The following is a 24,859-nucleotide window of genomic DNA, read 5'->3' as shown; positions in this document are numbered from 1 at the left end:
AAACCATCTCGTGTGTGCCACAGAGTGGTCACACAATCTGCCTTTGGTTTCTCCAAGGCGGAGGAGATCACTTTCTGGACACTGAATACAGTACACGTGATTCGAATCAACCATCAGGCTCTTGAACAAGAGGGGATAACTTCACTCACTCCAATACTGAACTGTTCCCACAATCTGTCGGCTCACTTTCAAGGACTCTTCATCTTATATTCTTGATATGCATTGCCTATCTATTTATTTATTTATTATTATTTCTTTTTATTTCTTTTTTATGCATAGCTTGTTGTCCTTTGCACATTGGTTGTTTGTCCGTTCTGTTGCATGCAACCTTTCATTGATTCTATTATGCGAATGCCCACAAGAAACTGAACCTCAGGGTGTGTGTGATGACATGTATGTACTTTGATAATAAATTTACTTTGAACTTTGAACTTTATAAGTAATTTATGCTTCATCTGAAGGACTGTTTGGGTCACTAAATGGCAGGAAGAGAGGAGGCGAAAGGGTCGATGTTGTGTCTCCTGCAGTTACTTGGGAAAGAGCAATGTCCTTCAAGGTCTTGGCCCAGACCTAGTTGATTTTTAGGCTCATAGGGATGGTTTTGGGGACAGCATGGGAATTAGAGGTTAGGGTAGGGTTTAGGGACAGGTGTAAGGAGAAGTTAGAGGTCAGGCCAGGGTTTAAATCGGAGCAGCTCCGCAGTTGAAGGCCGGTGATCCCCACCGATGGATGGCAGGGGGGTAAGCAGTGTGGACGGAAGACCGATGATACCCATGGCCAATCACTGACATCAAAGGGTTCCATGGACAAGGGCAGGTTACCCTCCCCGCAGTTGTCGAGTCCCTCTAGGTAGGCAGGTGCCAGTATTGGAGGTTCATGCAAGCTAGAGGCTCGAGGGTCGGTGACTCCCCACCCACCCACCCCACCTAGGCTGGCGAATACCAGAGTTGGAGTTCATGGTCTGAAATTCCTTCTCCCATGAACAGCTAATCCTGAGGCCGACTGTCAAAGCTCAAAGGCCAAAATCAGCAAGTCTGGAAGTCGAGGTCTCATGGATGAAATTTAATGTCTGAAAGCCAGAGGCCTGATGTCTGTGTGTCTACAGGAGGCTGAAGGCCCAGAGGAAGCCTGGTCTGGGTTGGAGAACAGTCTGGGTGTGTGACTGGGAAGACAGGAGGGAGGGAGGGAGGAAAGGGGCTTGTTTTCCTGTTTTATTGTTGTTCTTTTGTTGTTTGTGTTGATCTGCTGGACATTGCGGGCATGCTACGTTAGCACTGTGATGACGCTTGCGGGCTGCCCCCGGCACACTACTGGGTGTGTTGATTGCTATTGCAAAAAACAGATTTCATGACATGTGAGTGATAATAAGCCTGATTCTGATATGGGTCTCTATTGCCTATTTGCCCTGGTTTCCTACCGCCATCCAGGTAGCTTAATTGGTCATCATAAATTGCCCCATGATTAGATTAGGGTTAAATTAGGGTTGTCGCGGGTTGCCGGGGGGACGAGGCTTGAAGGGCAGAAAGGCCTACTCTGTACTGTCTCGCTAGGTAAATAAATAAATAAATAAAATGAATCAATTCCTGAGATACACCTCAGAGTGAGAAGGTACATTGATGTGTGTTTGGATAGAGAGAGGAACTTACAACTTCTGGAGGAGAAAGGTGAAGAATCTCCCCTTTGAGCATAAAACTATTCTATCTCATTTCATTCTATGGGGCAACACAGTATGTAGCATTTAGCGTAACACTTTACAGCACCAACTGTATGATTAGGGTTCAAATCCCTCAGTGGTCTACAAGGAATTTGTTCCTTCTCCCTATGAACGTGTGGGTTTTCTCTAATGCTCTGGTTTCCTCCCATCTTCCAAAAGCGTACAGGCTAGAGTCAGTAAATTATCAGCATGCTGCAATATGTTGGTGCTGGAAGTGTGGCAACTCTTCAAAGTTCAAAGTTCATTTATTATCAAAGTATGTATACTATATGCAATCTTCAGATTTATCTCCTTACAGACAGCCACAAAACAAAGAAACCTAATAGAACCATTAAAAAAGACCGTCAAACACCCAATGTGCAGGAAAAAAAACAAATCATGCAAACAATAAAAATAAGAAAGTAACATTCAGAACTGAAGTTCATGAAAGTGAGTTTCAGCCACAGAGCCAGTCTCAGCCGCTGCAGGCCACTGTATCAGTTCAGCGCAGAAATGAGAAAACCTCGCAGAGCAGTGAGCTGAACACCAACCCCAACACCCTGACCTTTCCAATCTGGCCCGGCACTTAAATCGGTCAAACCTCGGGTCATTACTCGCTCTCAGACCTGGACCCTGCTGCTTCAATAAGCTTTCGGACCTAAGACCTGTCGCCTCAATTCGGTCTATACTGTGCCCGGCTTTTCCTATTCAGTCAGTTGCTTCAATCCATCAGACCTTGGCTTTTCCTCACACTCAGGTCCAGTTCATGCTGTTTCAACTCTGCCTTGCCTCGGTTCTGCTGCTTCGAATTGCCTCCGTCCTCTCCAGCAGCTCAAACATTGTTCCCTGCTCTCATGCTCAGGCCCCACCGCCTCAGTTCAGCCTGACCATGCTATGTTGCAACAGTACTGCATCTTCAAGGCTTCAGTTCAAACTGCAAAAATGCCAGGTCATACAAGCGATTCAAAAGCTCAACTCCAGAAGGCTGCTCCCAGCAATCCTCGGACCTTGTTAGTCATTAAATCAAACAAAGCACTTCACGGTATGATAGCAACACACATCAAAGTTGCTGGTGAACGCAGCAGGCCAAGCAGCATCTGTAGGAAGAGGTACAGTCGACGTTTCAGGCCGAGACCCTTCGTCAGGACTAACTGAAGGAAGAGTGAGTAAGGGATTTGAAAGTTGGAGGGGAAGGGGGAGATCCAAAATGATAGGAGAAGACAGGAGGGGGAGGGATGGAGCCAAGAGCTGGACAGGTGATCGGCAAAAGGGATATGAGAGGATCATGGGACAGGAGGTCCGGGAAGAAAGACGGGGTGGGGGACCCAGAGGATGGGCAAGGGGTATATTCAGAGGGACAGAGGGAGAAAAAGGAGAGTGAGAGAACTGAAGGAAGAGTGAGTAAGGGATTTGAAAGTTGGAGGGGGAACTGAAGGAAGAGTGAGTAAGGGATTTAAAAGTTGGAGGGGGAACTGAAGGAAGAGTGAGTAAGGGATTTGAAAGTTGGAGGGGGAACTGAAGGAAGAGTGAGTATCACGGTATGATATGATGTTTTGAAGTACAGTACGTGTGACAAATAAAGCTCACCTTGAAACCTTCTTCAGAACGTCAATGGTGCAGCCAAAATTACTAACGAATGTCCACACCCATTTGCATTACCAAAGTAGTGACAAGATTTATTCTTGTTCCTCCATAATCGGCAGGTTGGAATGGTACATAACTTCATGAAAAAATCAAAGCCAACAGTGTTCCCATTGTGTATTGGTGGCTTGCTAAATCCTTCTGTGTGTGCTGCAGATTATGCATATTGTGGCTGTAGATGTGTGGATGAATTTTAGTCAGGGCTGTAAACCAAGATGATTGCTCTCTTCCTGAATCCTCAGATCCTTAATACAGAACAGAAACAGGCCCTTTGGCCCATCTACTCAGTGGTCAATTATTATTTTACCTAGTTCCATTGACCTGCACCCAGAAGGTGCCCAGAACTGCACATAATTCTTCAAATTAGGCCTAATCAATGTCTTACACAACTTCAACATATCATCCCAACTCCTGTACTCAAAACTTTGGTTATTGAGGCCAATACACCAAAAGCTTATTCCTTGACCCTTCATCCTTGGAAGTAGGGTGATAGTGAAGGTGTATGACATGTTTGCCTTCATCTGCTGAGGTGCTGACAATGAAGTCAGGAAGTCATTCTGTGGCTACATAAAGCTTTGGTTAGGCCACATTTCCACTATTGTGTTCAGTTCTGCTTACTGCTTTACAGGAAGAATATGGAAGTATACCAGGATTAGAATTAGCTACAAGGAGAGGTTGATCAAACTTGGATTGATTTCTCTGGAGTGTTGGTGGCTGATGGAGCAATCTGGTAGAAGTTTATAAGATTTTGAGAGGCCTGGATAGTTTAGATAAGTTTTTTCCCCAGGGTCATCATCATTATCATTATGTACCATGTCATATGACGTCTCAAGACCATGATTGGCCTAGGAGAGTCTTTCTACAGAAGTGGTTTGTCATTGCCTTCTTCTGGGCAGTGTCTTTACAAGATGGATGACCCCAACCATTATCAATACTCTTCAGAGATTGTCTGCCTGGCTTCACTGGTCACGTAACCAGGACTTGTGATATGCACCAGCTGCTCATACGACCATCCACCACCTGATCCCATGGCTTCATATGACCCTGATCGGTGGATGAGGGTGAAGGTTAAGCAGGTGCTACACCTTGTCCAAGTTGACCTGCAGGCTAGCAGGGGAAACGAGCATCTTACACCTCCTTTGGTAGAGATGTACCTCCACTACGCTACCCTTGGTAGGAGTGTCATAAACTAGGGGGCACATGTTGAAGGTAAGAGGGGGACAGCTTGAAGGGGATTTATGAGGTAAGTTTTATTACACAAAGGGTGATAGATGCCTGATACAAGCTGCCTGGGAAAGTGGTAGAAGTAGAGGTGACGGTAATACTTAAAGAGGCTTTTAGACAGATACATGAACAGGCAAGGAATGGAGAGAAATGGGCAATGTGCAGGCAGGTGGGATTACTGTAATTTAATTTGGCTCATGGCTGACACAGACATTATGGGCCAAAGAGGCTGTTCCTTTGAATCAGAATCAGGTTTATTGTCACTGACACATATTACGTGAAATTTGTTGTTTTGTAGCAGCAGCACTGTGCAAGGTATAAAATTAGCATAAGTTACAAAAATAAATAAAGCGAGAAAAGGAGTGACAAGATCATGGTCATGGTTTCGTGGAGAATTAGGCCATTCAGCCCATCAAGTCTGCTCTATCATTTCATCATGGCTGATCCAAATCTGACTTTACCACATTCTCCTGCCTTCTCCACATAACCTTTCATACTCCGACTAATCAAGAACCTATCAACCTCCAACTTAAATGCACCCACTGTCCTGGCCTCCACAGCCTCGTGTGGCAATGAACTCCACATACTCCCCACCTTCTGGCTAAAGAAACACCTCCTCATCTCTGTTCTAAATAGATGTCCCTCAATTTTGTGGTTGCGCCCTCTGGTCCTAGACTCCCCCACCACAAGAAACATGCCCATTCTATCTATGCCTTTCAACATTCAATACATGGCAATGAGATTCCCCTCTCTTTCTTCTAAATTCCAGCAAGTAAAGGCCCAGAGCTTTCAATTGCTGCTCATATGATGTCTTTCATTCCCGGCATTCTACCCTTGCTTTTATATTGAAATGAATGTTAACCTCACACTTGCCTTCCTCCCTGCCAATTAACCTTTAGAGAATCCTGCAAGAGGACTCCCAAATCCCTTTTCACCTCAGATTTTTGAATTTTTGCCCTATTTTAAAAATGGACTATGCTTTTATTACTTCTACCAAAGCGCATACATTTCCTGACATTGTATTCCATCTACCACTTCTTTGCCCATTCTCCTAATCTGTCTAAGTCCTTCTGCAGCCTCTCTGCTTTCTCAATACTACCTGCCCCTCCATCTATCCTCATATTGTCTGAAAACTTGGCCACAAAGCCATCAATTCCATCATTCAAATCACTGACAAACAACATAAGAAGAAGCAGTCCTAAGATAGACTCCCGTGGAACACCACCAGTCACCGGCAGCCAGCCCAAAAAGGATCCTTTTATTCCTACTCTTTGCTTCCTGCCAATCAGCCACCGCTTTATCCATGCTAGAATCTTTGCTATAATACCATGGGCTCCTAACTTGTTAATCAGACTCATGTGTGGCACCTTGTCCGAAGACTTCTGAAAATCCAAGTACAGTCAGCAATTCTCCTTTGTCTATCCTGCTTGTTACTTCTTCAAAGAATTCCAATAGATTTATCAGGCAAGATATTCCATAAGGAAACCATGCTGACTTTGGTCTATCTTGGCTTGTGCCTCCAAGTACTCGAAACCACATCCTTAACAATCAAATGCAACATTTTCCCAACCACAGAGTTCAGGCTTACTGGTCTATATTTTCCTTTATTCTGCCTCCCTCACTTCTTAAAGAGTGGAGTGACATTTACAATTTTTCAGTCTTCTAAAACCATGTCAGAATCTATTGATTCTTGAAAGATCTTTACTAATGCTTCCACAATCTCTTCAGCTACCTCTTTTAGAACCCTGAGGGTGTAGTCCATCTGGTCTAGGTGACTTATCTATCTTCAGACCTTTCTGTTTCCCAAGCACCATCTCCCTAGTAATAGCAACTGCATTCACTTCTACCCCTTGACACTCTCGAACTTCCGGCATACTATAAGTATCTTCCAAAGTGAAGACTGATGCAGACTATTTATTTAGTTCATCCACCATTTCCTTGACCCCCATTATTACCTCTCCAGCATACTTTTCCAGTGGTCCAATACCTATTCTCACCTTTCTTTTATTCTTCATGTATCTGAAAAAACATTTGGTATAATTGTTGATATTATCAACTAGCTTACCTGTATATTTCAATCTTTCTCACCTTATGGTTTTATTTGATTTGCCTTCCGTTGGATTTTAAAGTTTGCATTAAAATGTTGACCATGGTAGATCCTCCAAGATGTTGGTGCCCAGGAACTTGAAACTGCTCATCCTTTCCACCAATGACTCCTCAATGATGACTGGTGAGTGTTTCCCTGACTTCCCCTCCCTATATTCCCTATTCTACACGTTATGTTATATTAACCCTTCCGAGTCAAACTCTTGGGTTTAAGCTGCACTCCAAAGATCTCAAAGTTCAGAGTAGCAAAGTATATACTGTATATGTCACCATATACAACCCTTGCGGACATACTCAGTAAATTCACAGAAACACAACAGAATGAATGAAAAATGCACACAAGGTACAAAAAAAAAACCAATGTGAAAGGCACAACAAACTGTGCAAATATAAATAATAATAATAAGGGACCAGGTGGTTAACACTAAAGTTATCAAAAATATATACTAGAAGACCAACAAATTCAAGATGATAAATGTAGAAAGTGCCGAGAAAAGCCAGAAACAATCCAACACATTACAGAATCCTATAGCGGTTTAACACAATCTGATTACTTACACAGGCAAAATCAAGTGGCAAACATCATTCATCAAACCTTTGTTTTCAAATACAAACTGATAAATGAAAGCACATCTTACTATAAATACAGGACTGGTCCAGTGTTAGAGCCAAAACACCACAAATTATATTATGATTGATCAGTTATTACAGATAGGATAATCAATAGTAACCATCTGGATATAATACAGGATAGTAAGCAAAAACAACTTATTTAATAGACATAGCTATTCTAAACACACATAACTTACAGAAATCAATAAGTGAAAAACACCAGAAATATGCTGAATTAAAAGAGAAAATTGAAAGACTTTGGAACATGAACGAGCTATAAATTGTCCCAACAGTAATATCTACAACTGGTGTCATCCCAAAGTCACTACACAATAGCATTAAACAATTAGGGTTACACAGTAATATCTATGTAAATCTTCAATGTCCATACTTTAGGATTTACCAGCTTGAGCTGAGAAAAAAAAGTTTCAAAATAAATAAACAAACAAATAAATCAGTAAGAAATAAGTATTGACAACATGAGCTGAAGAATCCTTGAAAGGCAGTCCATAAGTTATGGAAACAGTTCAGTAATGAAGTTAAAAATGTGGAGGAAAAGAGTCGGGGTCCTCAAGAGAAAAATTAAGGAGTTAGGTAGAAATCTGAAAAGCAGGACCTCCAGGGTCGCAATCTCTGTCCCATGTGCCAGTGAGGATACGAATAGGATAATCTGGCAGATGAATATGTACTGAGAAACTGGTGCATGGGGTACGGTTTCAGATTTCTGGATCATTGGGATCTCTTCTGGGGAAGATACAATTTGTACAAAAGGGATTGATTATACTTGAACCTGAGGAGGTCTGATATCCTTGTGGGCCAGTTTCCAAGAGCTGTTGGCATGGGAATGGGAAACAGAGAGATGGTGCTGAGAATAGAGCTGTTAGTTTACAAGCAGAGGTAGTGTGTAGTGAGACTGTCAGGAAAGAAAGTAGATGATATGACAAAATTGCAGTTAGTGGGATGAGTTGGTGGAAAAAGAGAGACAGAATTGAAAAGGGTGATGGATATAGGACTGAAGATGTTATATTTGAATGCATACAGTAATGGAATGAAAAAGGTGATCTTGTAGAGCAGTTAGAGATTGTCAAGTGTGATGTTGTAGGCATTTCTGAGTCATGGCTGAAAGAAAATTATAGTTGGGAATTTAACATCCAAGGATACACATTGTGTTGAAAGAACAAGAAGGTAGTCAGACGGGGTGGTAAGAATGAAATAAAATCCTTAGAGGTGATATAAGATTGGAAAATGTAGAATCCTTGTGGGTACAGTTAAGAAACTGCAAGGGTAAAAAAGTGACGAAACAGACTTTTAACATTGTAAACCAGTGGGTTGTTGTTATGTCTCCCGCTCGCTGTGACACCTCCTTCTCCCTTGCCAGGGAGAGAGAGAACCTGTGGTTTGTTGAATGTCGGATGAAATGCGAAGCCTTTGGGGTAACTGCTAGGTCTGTATCTTTGCTATTGCTTAGCACATGCTTGGGCTCGGTGACGGCACCAATGTGCCCCTTTTTTTGCTGGTGGGGCGAGTACAACGAGGAAGGAGCTGGTGGGGCGAGTACAAAGGGGAAGGAGCTGGGGAGGACTTTGGGATTCTCATGTTTAACTATTCTTCATTCTTTGGGGCACTTCTCTGTTTTCCTGGATGTTTGTGAAGAAAAAGCATTTCAGGATGTATATTGTATACATTTCTCTGACATTAAATTGAACCTTTGAACCTCTTTAGGTAAAAAGACCCTGTTGGGAGTTACAGTACCGATAAAAAATATTTACCCTCCCCCACCCCCGAAGTTTTCATGGTTTATTGCTTTACAGCATTGAATCACAGTGGATTTAATTTGACTTTTTTTTTTGACACTGATCAACAGAAAAGATTCTTTCGTGTCAAAGTGAAAACAGATCTTTACAAAGAGATCTAAATTAATTAAAAATATAAAACACAAAAGAATTGATTGCATAAATATTCAACCCCTGCCCCCCCCCCCTTTAATATAGTACACCAAATCATCACTGGAGCAGCCAATTGGTTTTAGAAGTCACATAATTAGTTAAATGGAGATCTGATTTTGGAGACCTGTGCACCTGTGTGCAGTCAAGGTGTTTCAATTGATTGTAGTAAAAATACACCTGTCTCTGGAAGACCCGGCCGCTGGATATTCAGTATTCTGGTAAAAACTACACCATGAAAACAAAAGAACACTCCAAACAACTCTGCAAAAAGGTTATTGAAAAGCACAAGTCAGGAGATGGATACAAAAAATTTTTCAGCTCACTTAATATCCCTTGGAGTACAGTTAAGTCAATCATCTAAAAATGGAAAGAATATGACACAGCTGTAAATCTGCGTAGAACAGCCCTCAAAACTGAATTACCATACATGAGGGGGACTAGTGAGGGACCAAGAGACCTATGACAACTCTGGAGGAGTTACAGGCTTTAGTGGCTGAGATAGGCGAGATTGAGTATACAACAGCTGTTGTCCGAGTGCTTCACCAGTCACAGCTTTATGGGAGAGTGGCAAAGAGAAAGCCACTGTTAAAAAAAACCTCCCATGAAATCTCAGCTAGAGTTTGCCAGAAGGCATTTGAGAGACTCTGAAGACAGCTGGCTGGAAGAAGGTTCTATGGTCTGATGAAACCAAAACTGAGCATTTTGGCCATCAGACTAAACACACATCATCAAAAACATACCATCCCTACCATGAAGCATGGTGGTGGCTGCATCATGCTGTGGGGATGCTTCATTACAGCAGGCCCTGGAAGGGTTGTGAAGGTAGAGGCCAAAATTATTGCTGCAGAATACAGGGAAATCCTGAAAGAAAACCTGATGCAGTCTTCAAGAGAACTGCAACTTGGGAGAAGATTTATTTTCCAGCTAGACAATGACCCCAAGCATAAAGCCAAAGTTACACAGGAATGGCTTAAAAACAACAAGGTTAATGTCTTGGAGTGGCCAAGTCAGAGTCTAGACCTCAATCCAACTGAGAATTTGTGGGTGGACTTGAAAAGGGCTGTTCACTTATGATCCCTATGCAATCTGAAAAGGCTTGAGCAATTTTGTAAAGAAGAATGGGGAAAAATTGCAGTGTCCAGATGTGCAAAGCTTGTAGAGACCTATCCACACAGACTCAAGGCTATAATTGCTTCCAAAGGTGCATCCACTAAATACTGACTTGAAGGGGCTGAATACAAACAGTATGCAATCAATTATTTTGTGTTTTATTTTTGGAATTAATTTAGATCACTTTGTAGAGATCTGTTTTCACTTCGACATGAAAGAGTCTTTTTCTGCTGATCAGTGTCAAAAAAAGCCAAATTAAATCCACTATTGTAAAGCATTAAAACGTGAAAAATTCCAAAGGGGGGGGTGAATACTTTTTTATAAGTACTGTACATACAGCCATTTGAACAGTAATCAGGATAAAAATTACGATGGGAGATAGAAGACATGTCAAAAGTGAAGTGTTATAACCATGGAGAATTTCGATATGCAGGCGGATTGGGAAAATTAGGTTGGTGCTGGATCCCAAGAGAGAGTATTTGTAGAATGCCTACAATATGACTTTTTAAAGCAGTATGTGGATGAGCCCAGAAGGGGATCAGCTGTTCTGGATTGGGGTGTTGTGTAATGAACCAGATTTGATTAGGGTAAAGGAACCCTAAGGAAACAGTGAGCATAGTATGATCAAGTTCACGCTGTACTTTGAGAGGGAAAGGCTAAAGCTGGATTTATCAGTATTACAGAACGGGACCTGAGTTGGAGTTTCTGGGAGCAATTTGGAAGGCACAGGATAGACACATCCCAAATAAGAAGTATTCTAAAGGCAGGATGATGCAACCATGACTGACAAGGGAAGTCAAGGTCATCATAGCAGTAAGAGAGAGAACATATAATGGAACAACAATTAATAGGAAGTTAGGGGATTGGGAAAATTTTAAAAAAACAACAAAAGGCAACTAACAAGGTCATAATGGGGGAGAAGATGAATTATGAAGATAAGCTAGCCAACAAAATCAGAGGATTCCAAATTTTTTTTTCAGACAAATAAGAGGTAAAAAGTGGATGAGAGTGGATATTGAACTACTGGAAAATGATGCTGGAGAGGTTGTAATGGGGGACAAGGAAATAGCAGACGAATTGTTAATTATTTTGCATCGGCCTTTACTGTGGAAGACACTAGCAGTATGCCAGAAGTTTGAGAGTGTCGGGGGCAGAATTGAGTGCATTTGCTATTACAAAGGAGAAGGTGCTTGGGAAATTGAAAGGTCTGATGGTAGATAGAAAGATAGATAGATACTTTATCGATCCCAAAGGAAATTACAGTGTCACAGAAGGGAAGTAAGAAAGAATAAAAAATAAGTTACCTCAAACAATATAACAGGAAGGTGTCTTCACTTCCCTGACTATAGTTTGACTTATTATGGAGCCTAATGGTCAAGGGCAAGAATGACCTCATATAATGCTCTTTGGAGCAGTTGTCTCAGTGTATTACTGAAAGTGCTCTTCTGTTCAGCCAAGGTGGCATGCAGAGGGTGAGAAACATTGTCCGGAATTGCCAGCATTTGCTGGAGGGTCCTTTGTTCTACCACAGCCTCCAGTGTGTCCAGTTTGACTCTTACATCAGAGCCAGCCTTTCTAATCAGTTTGTTGAGCCAGTTGGTATCACCCGTGTTGATGCCATTGCTTCAGCACGCCACCACATGGAAGATTGTATTGGCAACAACAGACTGGTAGGACATGTGAAGGAGAGGCCTGCATATTCCAAAGGGCCTCAGTCTCCCAAGAAGTAGAGAGGACTCTGGCCCTTCTCGTACACAGCCTCTGTGTTGGTGCTCCACTCAAGTCTGTCATCCAGGTGCACTCCCGGGTACCTGTAGGTCTTCACCACATCCACGTCCTCACCATCAATAGTAAAAGGAAGCAGTGCAGGCTTAGTGTTCCTGAAGTCTATTGTCTTACTAATTTTGGACTGCAGATGATTCAGTTTGTACCATTTGACAAAGTCCTCCACCAGGACCCTGTATTATTCCCATTCTCCTTTTATACGCCCAACTATTGTTATTGTTGCAGATGACATGACTCAGTGTTGTATCCGAGGTACACAGGGTAAGCAGGAAGGGAGCCAATATAGTTCCCTTTGGGGCCCCAGTGCTGCTTATAGCCATGTCTGACACACAGCTCTGAAGCCGCAGAAGCTGTGGTCTGCCAGTCAGATAGTCCATTATCCAGCTCTGTTCAGCAGGTAGATGACAGCATCGTCGACTCCAATGTGCTCCTGGTAGGTAAACTGCTGGGGATCGAGGGCTGATCTGACCAAGGGTTGGAGGTGAGCTAGGACCAGCTTCCCTCGGGTCTTCATGATGTGTGAGGTCAGAGCCACTGGACGGTAGTCATTAAAGATTTTTGTTTGGCTCTCCTTGGGTACTGGAACCACACATGATGTTTTCCACACAGTCGGGACCCATTCCAGGCTGAGATTGAGATTGGAAATGTGCTGGAGAACTCCACACAGCTCCTCAGCACACTCCATCAGAACCTTGGGGTTCACGCCATCTGGTCCGAATGCTTTGCCGTGTCTGAGATTCCCCAGAGCATTTCTTACCTGCTCAGTAGTGAAGCTGAGTCCATGATGACTGGGGAGTAGGTGGGGCTGGAGGAGGAGAAGATCAGGATATTAGCAGTTGGTACATGGAGGCGTGGACGTTAGGTGCAGTGTAAGGAGGGGATGTAGCCAATGGTAGCCTATGTAGTTCATCCACGTGTTGAACTGGAGTGGGAGAGGAGGGAGGAGGTGCTGAGGGAGCATTGGGTGCCTCGGCAGCTCAACTGGTGTGCTGAGGGGGGTGTGAACACGAGAGCAATTGTCAAACCTATTAAAGAATTGGTTTAACTTATTAGCCCATTCATGGCTGCATGCCAAAGCTCTACAGCTGGGCTGATTAAAGCCAGTGTGTCATGGTCCGGTCCATGAAATCCGCATTCCGGTTCACGGTCTGGTCCGTTGACTCCTTATTCCAGGATTTCCTGTTTGCCCTCATTCCATTGGGTGCCTTAATTGAGGCACCTGATTCTCGTTCTGGGCTGGCACATAAATACTTCTCAAACCAAGGATTCCCTGCTGGACTGTTCCTGTCCCCTTCCATTTAGATCCCTGTCAAGTTCAACTGGCTGAATGAGACTGGAGCCTTGCCATGCCAAGATAAGGAACTATCTATTGTTGAGTTTGGAACTATCTCTTTGTGTCCTTGTGTTTTGTATCTATGTCAAAGAAGAGTTCCAGCCCTAGTTCCTGTTCCCAAGGAGGGGTCCCTGTTCTGTGTTCCTGTGTTCCAGGTTCCAGGTGCCATGTTCCAGTCCTGTCCAAGTCAAGGCTTTGTGTTCTCATCCAGTCCAGGAGTTACCTCGGCAGTTTACCCTGGCAAATATCCTTAGCAGTCATCCTGGCCCTGTGTCCTACAAAGGGTCCTGGACCTGTATTCAAGAGCCTAATCAAGCTGAGTCCAAGAACTGAGCCAAGCCTAGTCCAAGAGCCTTGTCCTACCCTGGAATACCTCGTCCTGCCCTGGAGTACCTCATCCAGTTCACATCCAAGGCTCTGAATGTTCAGTCCACGTCCAAGGCTCTACGTTCCTGTGTTCCAAGACCAAGTCTAGGTGCTGTGTTCCAGCCCTGTCCAAATCTGAGCTTCATGTCCTCATCTAGTTCCGGTACCTCACACAGTCCTGGGGTACCTCATCCTGTCCTGTAGCCACGTCCTGTCCTTGCCAAGATCCTAGTCCCGAGTCCTAACCTAGTCCCGAGTCCTAACCTAGACCCAGGTTCTGAGTCAAGACTCAGGTTCTGGGTCCTTGTCCAGGCTGTGGTTCCAGAGTTCTGTGTTCCTAGTCCAGGCTCCTTGTTCCTAGTTCCCCATCCAGGTTCCTGTGTTTCTAGTCCAAGCCCTAGCCCAGGCCCTGAATCCTAGTCTCGTCCAGGGCCTGTGTCAATGTCCAGTGTCGTTTCTTCCTTATTCACCTTGCTATCTCGATAAACCTAGTCCTGTTCCTGGTACTTCAGTGTCTGTGTCTTGCATTTGGGTCCGCTCCCAACGCGCCGCCCCCCCCCCCCCTTATAACAGAACAGTCCAGTCAAATATGGATCCAGCGACACAGACAGTGTCGTTTTACTTTCGCCATCCTGGGTTCCCTCCTGTTGAATACCCCCCCCCCACTCACCTGTCCGTGTCGTTCATAGTCTGGGAAAGCCTTTTGGGTCACCAGGAGGCTCCCATAGGGAAGGTGGGGTGGGGGTTACTGTCATGGTCTGGTCCGTGAAGTCCACATTCCGGTTCACAGTCCAGTCCGTTGACTCCTTATTCTGGGTTTTCCTGTTTTCCCTTGTTCCATTGGGTGCCTTAATTGAGGCACCTCATTCTCATTTTGGGCTGCACATAAATACCTCAAACCAAGGATTCCCTGCTGAACTGTTCCCTTCCCCTTCCTTCTGAAGCCTTGCCTGCATCCCCATCCAGTTCAACCGCCAGGGTGAGACTGGAGCCTTGCTATGCAAGATAAGGAACTATCTATTGTTGAGTTTGGAACTATCTCTTTGTGTCCCCATGTTTGTGTCCGTGTCAAAAAAGAGTCCCAGCCCTAGGTCCTGTTCCCAAGGAGGGGTCCCGGCTCTGTGTTCCTACATCCATGGCTCTGTGCGTTCAGTCCATGTCCAAAGCTCTGTGTTCCAAGACCAAGTCCAGGTGCCGTGTTCCAGCCCTGTCCAAATCTGAGCTTTGTGTCCTCATCAAGTTCCGGTACCTCACTCAGCCTAGTGCTGGAGATTCCTCGTCCTGTGCTGGGTACCTCGTCCTGTCCTTGCCAAAATCCTAGTCCCAAGTCTCCACTCCCAACACCCATCTTATAACAGTGGTTCTTCATGCCTCTCCACACCTCTCATGTGCTACTCTGCCCAAGATAAGTCACCTGGACCAGAAGGACTCCACACAAGGGTTCCAAAAGAGGTGGTTGAAGAGATTATGGAGGCATTACTAACAATCTTTCAAGAATCTCTAGATTCTGGCATGGTTAGAGGACTGGAAAATTGCAAATGTCACTCCACTCTTCAAGAAGGGAGGGAGACAGAAGAGAAGAAATTATAGGCCAGTTACCCTGACCTCTGGTTGGGAAGATGTTGGAGTTGATTGTTAAGGATGTGATTTTGGGGTACTAGGGGTTCATGATAAAATAGGTCAAAGTCAGCTTAGTTTCCTTAAGGCAAAATCTTGCTTGACAAATCTGTTGGAATTCTTTGAGGAAACAACAAGCAGGGTAGACAAAGGAGAATTGGTGGATGTTTTATTCTTAGATTTTCAGAAGGACTTTGACAAAGTGCTGCACATAATACTGCTTAATAACATGCGAGCCCATGGTATTACAGGAAAGATAGTACCATGGATACTGCATTGGTGACTGGCAGGAGGCAAAGAGTGGGAATAAAGGGAGTCTTTACTGGTTGGCTGCCAGTGGTGTTCCACAGGGGTCAGTGTTGGGACCACTTCTTTTTATTTTATGACAATAATTTCAATGACAGAATTTGTCTTGTGGCCAAGGTTTGCGGATGATACAAAGATAGGTACAGGAAGCAGGGAGGTTGCAGAAGGACTTGGACAGATTAGAAGAATGGACAAAGTAGTGGTAAATGGAATACAGTGTTGGGAAATATATGATCATGCACTTTTGTAGATGGAATAAAAGCATAAATTATTTTCTGAACATGGAGAAAATTGAAAAATCCAAGGTGCAAAGAAACTTGGGAGTCCTCATGCAGGACTCCCTAAAGTTTAATTTGCAGGTTGAGTCAGTGATGAAGAAGGCAAATGCAATGCTAGCATACATTTCAAGAGGACTAGACTACAAAAGCAAGGATGTAACCTTGAGGCTTTATAAGGCAATGGTGAGGCTTCAGTCGGAGTACTGTGAGCAGTTTTGGGCCCCTCATTTAAGAAAGGATGTGCTAAGGATGGGAGAGGGTTCAAAGGAGGTTCATGAGAATAATGCTGGGAATGAAGGGCTTCAGGAGCCTGATTGTTGAGGGGCAATAACTGGTGCTGACCCTGGTGACCCTGGTGACATAGAGGTAAATCTAGATAGGTACTTCAGGTGGAGTGTCCCACAGCTGAGAGCCTGTCTTCACAATGAGATATTAAAAATTACACTACCAACTATCTCACCAAGCAAAGGAGTTCTCAATGCCTTTGGGAATATTTATTCCCCGGATAAACTGATTATGTGTCCAGGCAAGCTGATCAAAGGCTAAATCATATACACAAGAGATTCTACAGATGTGGGAAATCCAGAGCAACACACAAAATAGTGTAGGAATTCAACAGATCAGATCAGACAGCGACGTTTTGGGCTGACAGTCTTCTTCAGGACTGTTTCAGAACGTTACCTTTCTTTGGGATTGATTTGGGCCGTGACTCTTCATCGGGACTGGCAGGAGGCAAAGAGTGGGAATAAAGGGAGGCTTTACTGGTTGGCTGCCAGTGGTGTTCCACAGGGGTCGGTGTTGGGACCACTTCTTTTTATGTTTTATGGCAATAATTTCAATGACAGAATTTATGTCTTGTGGCCAAGGTTTGTGGATGATACAAAGATAGGTACGGGAGCAAGTAGTATTGAGGAAGCAGGGAGGTTGCAGAAGGACTTGGACAGACTAGAAGAATGGACAAATCGGGACTGTTTCAATGACTAAACAATACTGCTAGTTTGGTTCTGAAGTCGACACTTTGAGGAATCTTCATTAGTTGACTCTCGTCGAACGGAGCAATACCAAGGTCGTGATCTGCGATCCCGTAACGGGGAAAATGAAATGCGGTGCAGAACGGTGACGAAGATCGCGTGGGAGCATCACATTGAAGGGCTGATCCTTCGACAAGGTTCTACTGAAGTGGGGGGGTGGGGGGGGGCGTGCGCTGAATAAAACTACGTTCGGAGACACACGGCAGAGCACACCAGTGGAGAACGGGCTGCGGTTCCGACGCCCTTGCGTTGGACACTTGCCGAGCACCGGCGCCCCTGTCGCTTGCACCCAGCATCCCAGGTAGAGAGAGCAGCCTGCGTCCCGGAACCATGAACACCACCGAGGCGAAGGACTACCTCTCCAAGCAGCAGATCCCCCCGCTCTTCGAGGTGAGAGAACAGAAATAACTCGTAGCCATTCGCGTAGTTCAGTCTCGAACGAGTAGAGCCGGCGAGGATGGGCTCCTGATCCAAGTATTTCTGTCTGGTTTGTCTGTTGGGGGCAAAACAAAACCTTGCAAATGAGCGGGGCAATTCTTCCAATTAAGTAATGCAATTTAGTGGTGCATCGGGACTTTGCGGTGTAATGGCGGGAAGAGAGTCCGGGATATCGGAGTGGTGAATTTGTGGAATTCATTATCACAAACGGCCCTGGAGGTCAAGTCATGGAGTATATTTAAAGCGGGGGTTAATAAGTTCTTGATTGGTAAGATCATTAAAATTTATGACGAGAAGGCAGGAGAATGGGGTAATAAATCAGCCATGATCAAATGGTGGAGCAGACTCGATGGGCTGAATAGCCTAATTGTCCTACTTTGCTTTATGGTCTTATTCGGGGTTAATTCAGGGTTTGGATGCACGAGAGACTGCAGAGTCCAAAACCAAAATCTTGACCGTCCCTTTGCCTCCACAGATTCTGCTCAGCCCATTGAGTTCTTCAGGCAGTTTGGTTGTTGGCTCTGGATTTGTATTGTGTGTGTGTGTAGGGAGAGGGTTGAATAAGGTGGTTAGAGGTGATGTGGATAGGAAAGGTGTTTAGTGCCCATTCTCAGGGGAATACCATCTTAGCTTGATCTGAATCCAGGACCTTCCCATCCAACAGCTTTACACCAGTGGGTCAAGAAGGCAGCCCACATTCACCTTCTGACTGGCCATTCACCCTTGTCACCTGGATTCGTCGGTGACTCCCTCCTGCCCTGAATGACTGCGGAAGGATTGGCTGGTTCTGTTTGGGTGTCAGGCTGGCTAGCAGTGAAAGAACATCGAACATTCCAGCATGGTACAGATCCTTCAGCCCACAGTATGTGGCCAACTTTTTAACCTACTCTAAGATCAATTTAACCCTTCCCTCCTACATATCCCTCCATTTTCCTCTCATCCATGTGTCTATCTAAGAGTTTCTTAAATGTCCCTAATGTATCTGCCCCTGCCACCACCCCGGCAGCATGTTCCACGCACCCACCACTCTGTGTAAAGAACTTACTGACATCCCGATGTCCTTTTCTCCAATCATCCTAAAATTATGCCCTTCTTATATTAGCCGTTTCTGCCCTGAGGAAAAAAAATTCTGGCTATCCACCCAATCTATGCCTCTTATCTTCTTGTACACCTCAGTCAAGTAACCTCACATCCTCCTTCACTCCAAAGAGAAAAGCCCTAGTTCGCTCAAACTATCTTCATAAGACAAGTCCAGGCAGTATCCTGGTAAATCTCCTCTGCATTTATATGAACTGGTATTTATATACAAAGGTTTGTGTTTGCTGGGTATCACAATCTATTGTCATTAACTTTATAATGCAGGATCACATTCTAATGCATGAGACACAGATGGTCAAGATAGGAAGTCTTGGGGCAAAACACCACCTCTGTCAAATGGTAAAATATCCCATGACTATGTATTGAAAAAGATCTAGTACCAATCCCTCAACCAACATCACAAAATTAAAAATTAAACTGAAATCATGCTGTGTGAAAATTGGCCACAATTGTTCACTACATTACAACAGTGGCTAAACTTCTATAGAACATGGAGTATAGAACAATAAAACCTTCTGGCCCAGGATGTTGTACCAACCTTTTAACCTTCCCTATGATCAATCTAACCCAGGGGTCCCCAACCTTTTTTATGTCATGGATCCCTACCATTAACTAAGGTGTCCATGGACTCCAGATTGGGAGCCTCGTTAATCCTTCCCTCCTACACAGCCATTTTTTACTGTCTGATAGAAAAATGTTATATTGACAGTAAACAGCTTTGGACACTAATCTTGTGATAAGCCTTGTATCAATTTCCTTTCTTGTACTGAAAGTGATAGTTTTTCAGCATTATTCCCAGTGCCTAATTATAAATGAACAGAAGATTGAACTGCCAGGTGGCCCAGAGTAGACTCTTCATGTTTTTAGTTATCCTTCACATCTTCATCTTCCCTGACATTTACTGCAAAAGGTTGTCTAGTCCCACACTGAGCTTTATTATGTTTCTGTTTCCCAAGAATTATGATAATATATCCTACTAGACAGCTCTTTCTCAGCTCGTTACAGTGAGTGATGTTAATACTAAGCAACACACACAAAATGCTGGAGGAAATCCAGCCATTTCTGAGACGGGAAGACCTGCAGTATAAGGAAAGACTGAATGGGTTAGGAATGTAGAAGATTGAGGGGAGATTTGATAGAGGTATTATGAGAGGTATAGATAGGGTAAATGCAGGCAGGCATTTCCCACTGAGGTTGGATGGGACTATAACTGGAGGTCATGGGTTAAGAGGAACACGAGGGAAACATCTTCACTCAGAGGGTGGTGAGAATGTGGAACGAGCTGCCAGCACAAGTGGTGCATGCGAGCTCGATTTCAATGTTTAGAGGAAGTTTGGATAGGAATGTGGATGGCGGGGTGTGGAATGCTATGGTCCAGGTGTAGGTTGATGGGATTAGACAGTCTGAATGGTTTGGCATGGACTTATGGGCCAAAGGACCTGTTTCTTTGCTGTACTTTTCTATGACTCTATAACTCAGCACGTCCGGCTGTGTCTGCAGAACATGAAACATCAAACATTACAGCACAGTACAGACCCTTCAGCCTACAACGTTGACCTGACTTTTTAACCTACTGGAAGATCAATCTACCCCCTCCCTCCTACATTTCCCTCTATTTTCATCATCCACATGCCTACCTAAGAGTCTCGAATATTCCTGATGTGCTTGCCTCTACCACCACCCGAGGCAACATGTTCCACACACCCACCACTCTGTGTAAAACAAAACTATCTCTGACGTTTCTCACAAAGGATCCAAGACATGGACTGTTTATTCCCTTTCACTGCCGCTGCCTGACCTGCCGAATTCCTTCCTCCAGCATTTTATGGGTGTTGCTCAAGATTTCCAGCACCTGCAGAAAATCTCTTGTGTCTTTGTCGGTACTGTGTAAGGTATTTCTCTCCTCCTTTTCTCTTTAAGTATTTCTATGTTTCTCCCAATTTGTTTGAGGTGGGAATATGGCTCAGGAGCTTGAAGACTCGTATGGCCAGATTTGGGAACAGCTTCTTTCCAACTGTGATAAGACTGCTGAACAGTTATCGTACCCTCCAAATATCCGGACCTGCCTCTCGGTTTTTTTTTTTGCACTACCTTACTTTCCATTTTCTATTTATGATTTATAATTTAAATTTTTAATATTTACTATTGATTTGTACTCCTGGGAGCGCAAAGCACAGAATCAAATATCGCTGTGATGATTGTACATTCTAGTATTAATTGTTTGATGACAAAAAGGTATGTAAAAATTTGCAAAGGGCCTCAGGAGCAATTTCAGTGGGTTTTGGCAGTGGAGCATTTTGTGAACGGGACCCTCAGGACTGTGTTAGTATTTGCAAGTGGCCTCCTGTCTTGTTGAGCACTGAATGTGTTGTATGTGCAGCTTATGCAAAGATATGTTGATACATTCAGTTTGTGTCCAGAGGCACATTATCAACATATTCAGCTTGCACCCAGGGCTATGTTAGTTTTTGCTGTTTATGCCCAGGGATATGTCAGCATACGCAGTGTATTTGTAGGGGGTGTGTGTGTATGGATTGAATCATAGGATCAAAGTTCGAAGTAAATTTATTATTAAAGTACATATGTCACCATGTACAACCCTGAGATTCATTTTCTTGTGGGCATACCCAATATACCTATAAAACAATAACCATTACAGAATCAATAGAAGACTGCACCAAGCTGTTTAACCATAGTGCAGAAGACAACAAACTCGGTAAATAAAAAAATAGAAATAATAATAAATAAATAAGCAATAAATATTGAGGGTATGAAACGAAGAGTCCTTGAAAGTGAGTCCATTGGTTGTGGGAACATTTCAGTGATGGGGCAAGTGAAGCTGAATGAAGTTAGGCTCTTTGGTTCAAGAGCTTGATGGTGGAGGGGTAGTAACTGTCCCTAAGCCTGGTGGAGTGAATCCTGCGGCTCCTGTACTTTCTTCCTGTAAAACCCTCCCAACCGTTGAGCACATCTACATGAGACATTGCCATAGAAAAGCAGCATCCATCATCAAAGATCCTCACCACCCAGGCAATGCTCTTTTCTCACTGCTGTCAAGAGCCACAGGACTCACACCACCAGGTTCAAGAACAGTTACTACCCCTCACCCATCAGACTCTTGAACAAAAGGAGATAACTACACTCATTTAAGAACTTCTTAAACTTGTTATTTCATGCTTGTTATTTATTTATATCTGCATTTGTGCAGTTTGTTGTTCATTGATCCTGCAGTTACTGTTCTGTAGATTTGCTAAGTATGCCTGCAGAAACAAGAATCTCTGGGTTGTATGTGGTGACATGTATGTACTCTGATAATTAATTTTACTTTGACTTTGACTTCCTGATGGCAGCAGCGAGAAGAGAGCATATCCTGGGCTGTGAGGTCCCTGATGATGGATGCTGTTTTCCTGCGACAATGTTTCATGTAGATGTTGAGAGGGCTTTACCCTACTTTTTGTGCGATTTTCCACTCAAGGGCATTGGCTGTGATGAAGCCAGTCAATATCCACTACACACCTATAGAGTCATACAGCCAAGTTGGTCCATGCTAGCCAACATTCCTATCTAAGCTAGTCACATTTGCTGGTTTTTGTGACATACCAGAGTGATTTTAAATGATCCAGATGATGCTGAGTTTCTCAGCTACTCATCCAGGCAGGTGGAGGTTTCCAACGGTTCTGAAAAGAATCCACCACAAGACGCAAGTTTCCTCTTGATCCTAGTTTCCTAGACTGCTTTTCCAGCCCCGACAACTACACCCATCTGATAGTACTTCCCCTTGCAACATCCCTCATTTCCCTTTCTTTCCTTCCAACTGTTCAAGGACACAACAGGACATCCTGGTGAAGCAGTGAATCACTTCTTCTGATCCAACCGCATTTAGTGGTTACGTTGTTTGGAGCAACCAGATGCAGATTGAATCATCACATTCTGAGACTCGAGTTTCAGTCTGCAGGTGTGGCCCTGAGCTTGCTGTTGTCCATGACTTTAAATTCACCTCTGACCTTTCTGGCTCTGGTCTCCTGTACTGTTACAACCAGGCCACATACAGGCTTCAACTCTGTCATGGACAGTCTCGTTCCCAGCTGTGAAAGGAGTAGGGTTGGGCATTGGTCTAGCAATTCCATGCCGTAAAAACCCAGAGCTATAGTGATGCCAACAGCAGCTCCAAAAAGACTCTTCCTTGAGAGAGGAAGAATTTTCGAAGATGCCTGCAAATGGGGGACAATAAGAAAGACTAACCCAGGATAGGGGACACTGGCGGGCTGCTGTCAGTGGCCCCAGTAGGGTGATGGGCTTGAGTAAGTACACACAGGTTTCAGGAACAACGCGTCATCTTCTGTCTGAGTACACTGCAGTCTTCTCAGCAGGGAATAGAAGCTTATGTAAGTTTAGATAACTGACTGTTATCAGAATGGTAACTTCTGCGGCTTATCTACCTGTGCAAGTTCAGTTTCTCTCTCTCCATTAGTAGAGCTTGGTAAAGGAGCATCAAACAAGATACTGGAGGAATTCAGTGGGCCGGACTCCATCCAAGGAGAGGGATGGATAGTTGACATTCTGGGTTGAGATCCTTCATCCGGACTGGAAAGATAGAGGGGTGATAGCCGGCATAAAAAGGTGGCAGGCAAGGAGCTAGAGCCTGGAGTTCTGGGTCAGTACTGAAGAATGAGACCCAAAAAGGTGCTGGCACTGGAGAGGGTTCAGAGGAGGTTCACAAAGATGATTCTGGGAATGAAATTGTTATCATATGAGGAACATTTAAAAGCCCTGGGTATATACTTGCTGGAATTTAGAAGGACGAGGGAGGATTTTATTGAAACTTTTGAATGTTGAAAGGCCTAAACAGAGTAAATATGGAAAGGATGTTCCCCATGGTGGGGGAGTCTAGAACAAGAGGGCACAGCCTCAGGACAGAGAAACGCCCTTTCAAAACAGAGATGCAGATAAATTTCTTTAGCCAGTGGGTGATGAATTTGTGGAATTTATTACCGCAGGCTGCTGTGGAGCTGAGGTCATTGTGTGTATTTAAGGCAGAGCTTGATTGATTCTGGCGAGCATTGTGCGCGTGCTGTCTTGGCACCAGAATGTGTGGCAGCCCTTGCGAGCTGCCTGCAGTGCATCCTTAAATGTGTTGGTTGTTAATGAAATCGAAGCATTTCACTGTGTTTTTCAATGTTCGTGTGAGTAACAGCAATATTTCTGGTTAAGATGCTACTACAGAACACGTGCGACAGCTCACTGGTAGTTTAAAAAGTTAAGAAATTTGACCAAAAAACATAACGAAAAATCCCTTTTCTGTGGTAAATTGTGCTAAATTATCACCACAAACAGTGAAAGTGCGAGAGATGGCGAGGCGAGTTCAGGAAATGAGATGGTGTGTTGCAGAATCATTGCAGATGGAGTTCCGATGCCCATACAACTGGCCCAGGTGTGGATCACTCTGGGCACCAAATTGATTTGGAGAGCTTGAGAGAGGCTTTGGACTGGGCCCAGAGTGAGCCGCCAGGTGGTGTCGCCTAGACCCTGACTTCTTCACAGTAGCTAGGTCCTGGTGTGAGGTACAATCCACTGTTTAGACAATTTAAACATCAACCCAGATCGGAGGCGAGAGCCGATTTCACTCGCTCCCTGCAATGTTCCCTCCTCTCTCCAGAGCACCGGAGCCTTTCGCTATTCTGTTGTTCAGTCAATTTGAACACCAGCCCTGAAGGACTGGAAAGTCAGGGTATTGGGATCTGAGGCATGAGCTGACTTCTCTTGTTCTGCACAATGATCACTCATCTCTCCATGGCACTGAGGCTATGAAGACTGCCCTGGCTGCTGTGCTCCGTGCCCGCTAATATGGTGGAATGATACCGAGGCTTTGGGCCTGCTCTGGGCTGCTCCGGGGATGGGATCTGAAGAATCATTTTGGTTCAAAATGTTGTAGTTTGCATGATTTGTGGGTTTTTTTCCTCTTGCACATCGAGTGTTGGTCTTTTTTTTCTTTTATTTAATCGGGTTCTTTTGGGTTTCTTGCTTTGAGGCTACCTGTGAGCAAACAGATCTCAAGGTTGTATAAGTTATACATTCTTTGATTTAAAAAAAAAGTACTTTGAATCTTTGAATTAACATATCTGAACCTGAATCCCTGAAAAACATTGTTAGGTGGATCCTAGTGAGAAGGGGGTGGTGGACGAAGGACCTTTGATTCTAATTTAGGTTCTAACTTTAAGTTCCTCGGGGTCAATATCACAAATGATCTGGCTTGGTCCCCCAAGCAGAGTTCACTG

At 44.1% G+C, this 24,859-nt stretch overlaps 1 protein-coding gene across 1 annotated transcript in view; it reads left to right on the top strand.

The window, feature by feature from the left end:
- The first annotated feature begins 17,378 nt into the window (after positions 1-17,378).
- ak5 (adenylate kinase 5) overlaps positions 17,379-24,859 on the top strand; it is a 70,806-nt gene continuing 63,325 nt past the window's right edge. The window contains exon 1 of the mRNA XM_072274802.1: positions 17,379-17,438. Within this exon, the coding sequence (XP_072130903.1) occupies positions 17,379-17,438 (60 nt within the window). The remainder of the gene's footprint in view (positions 17,439-24,859) is intronic.

Source organism: Mobula birostris, chromosome 12 (genome assembly GCF_030028105.1).
Source record: "Mobula birostris isolate sMobBir1 chromosome 12, sMobBir1.hap1, whole genome shotgun sequence".
NCBI classification, from domain to species: Eukaryota; Metazoa; Chordata; class Chondrichthyes; order Myliobatiformes; family Myliobatidae; genus Mobula; species Mobula birostris.
Note: the sequence above shows the minus strand (reverse complement) of the source record. Positions and strands in the feature narration are given on the sequence as shown.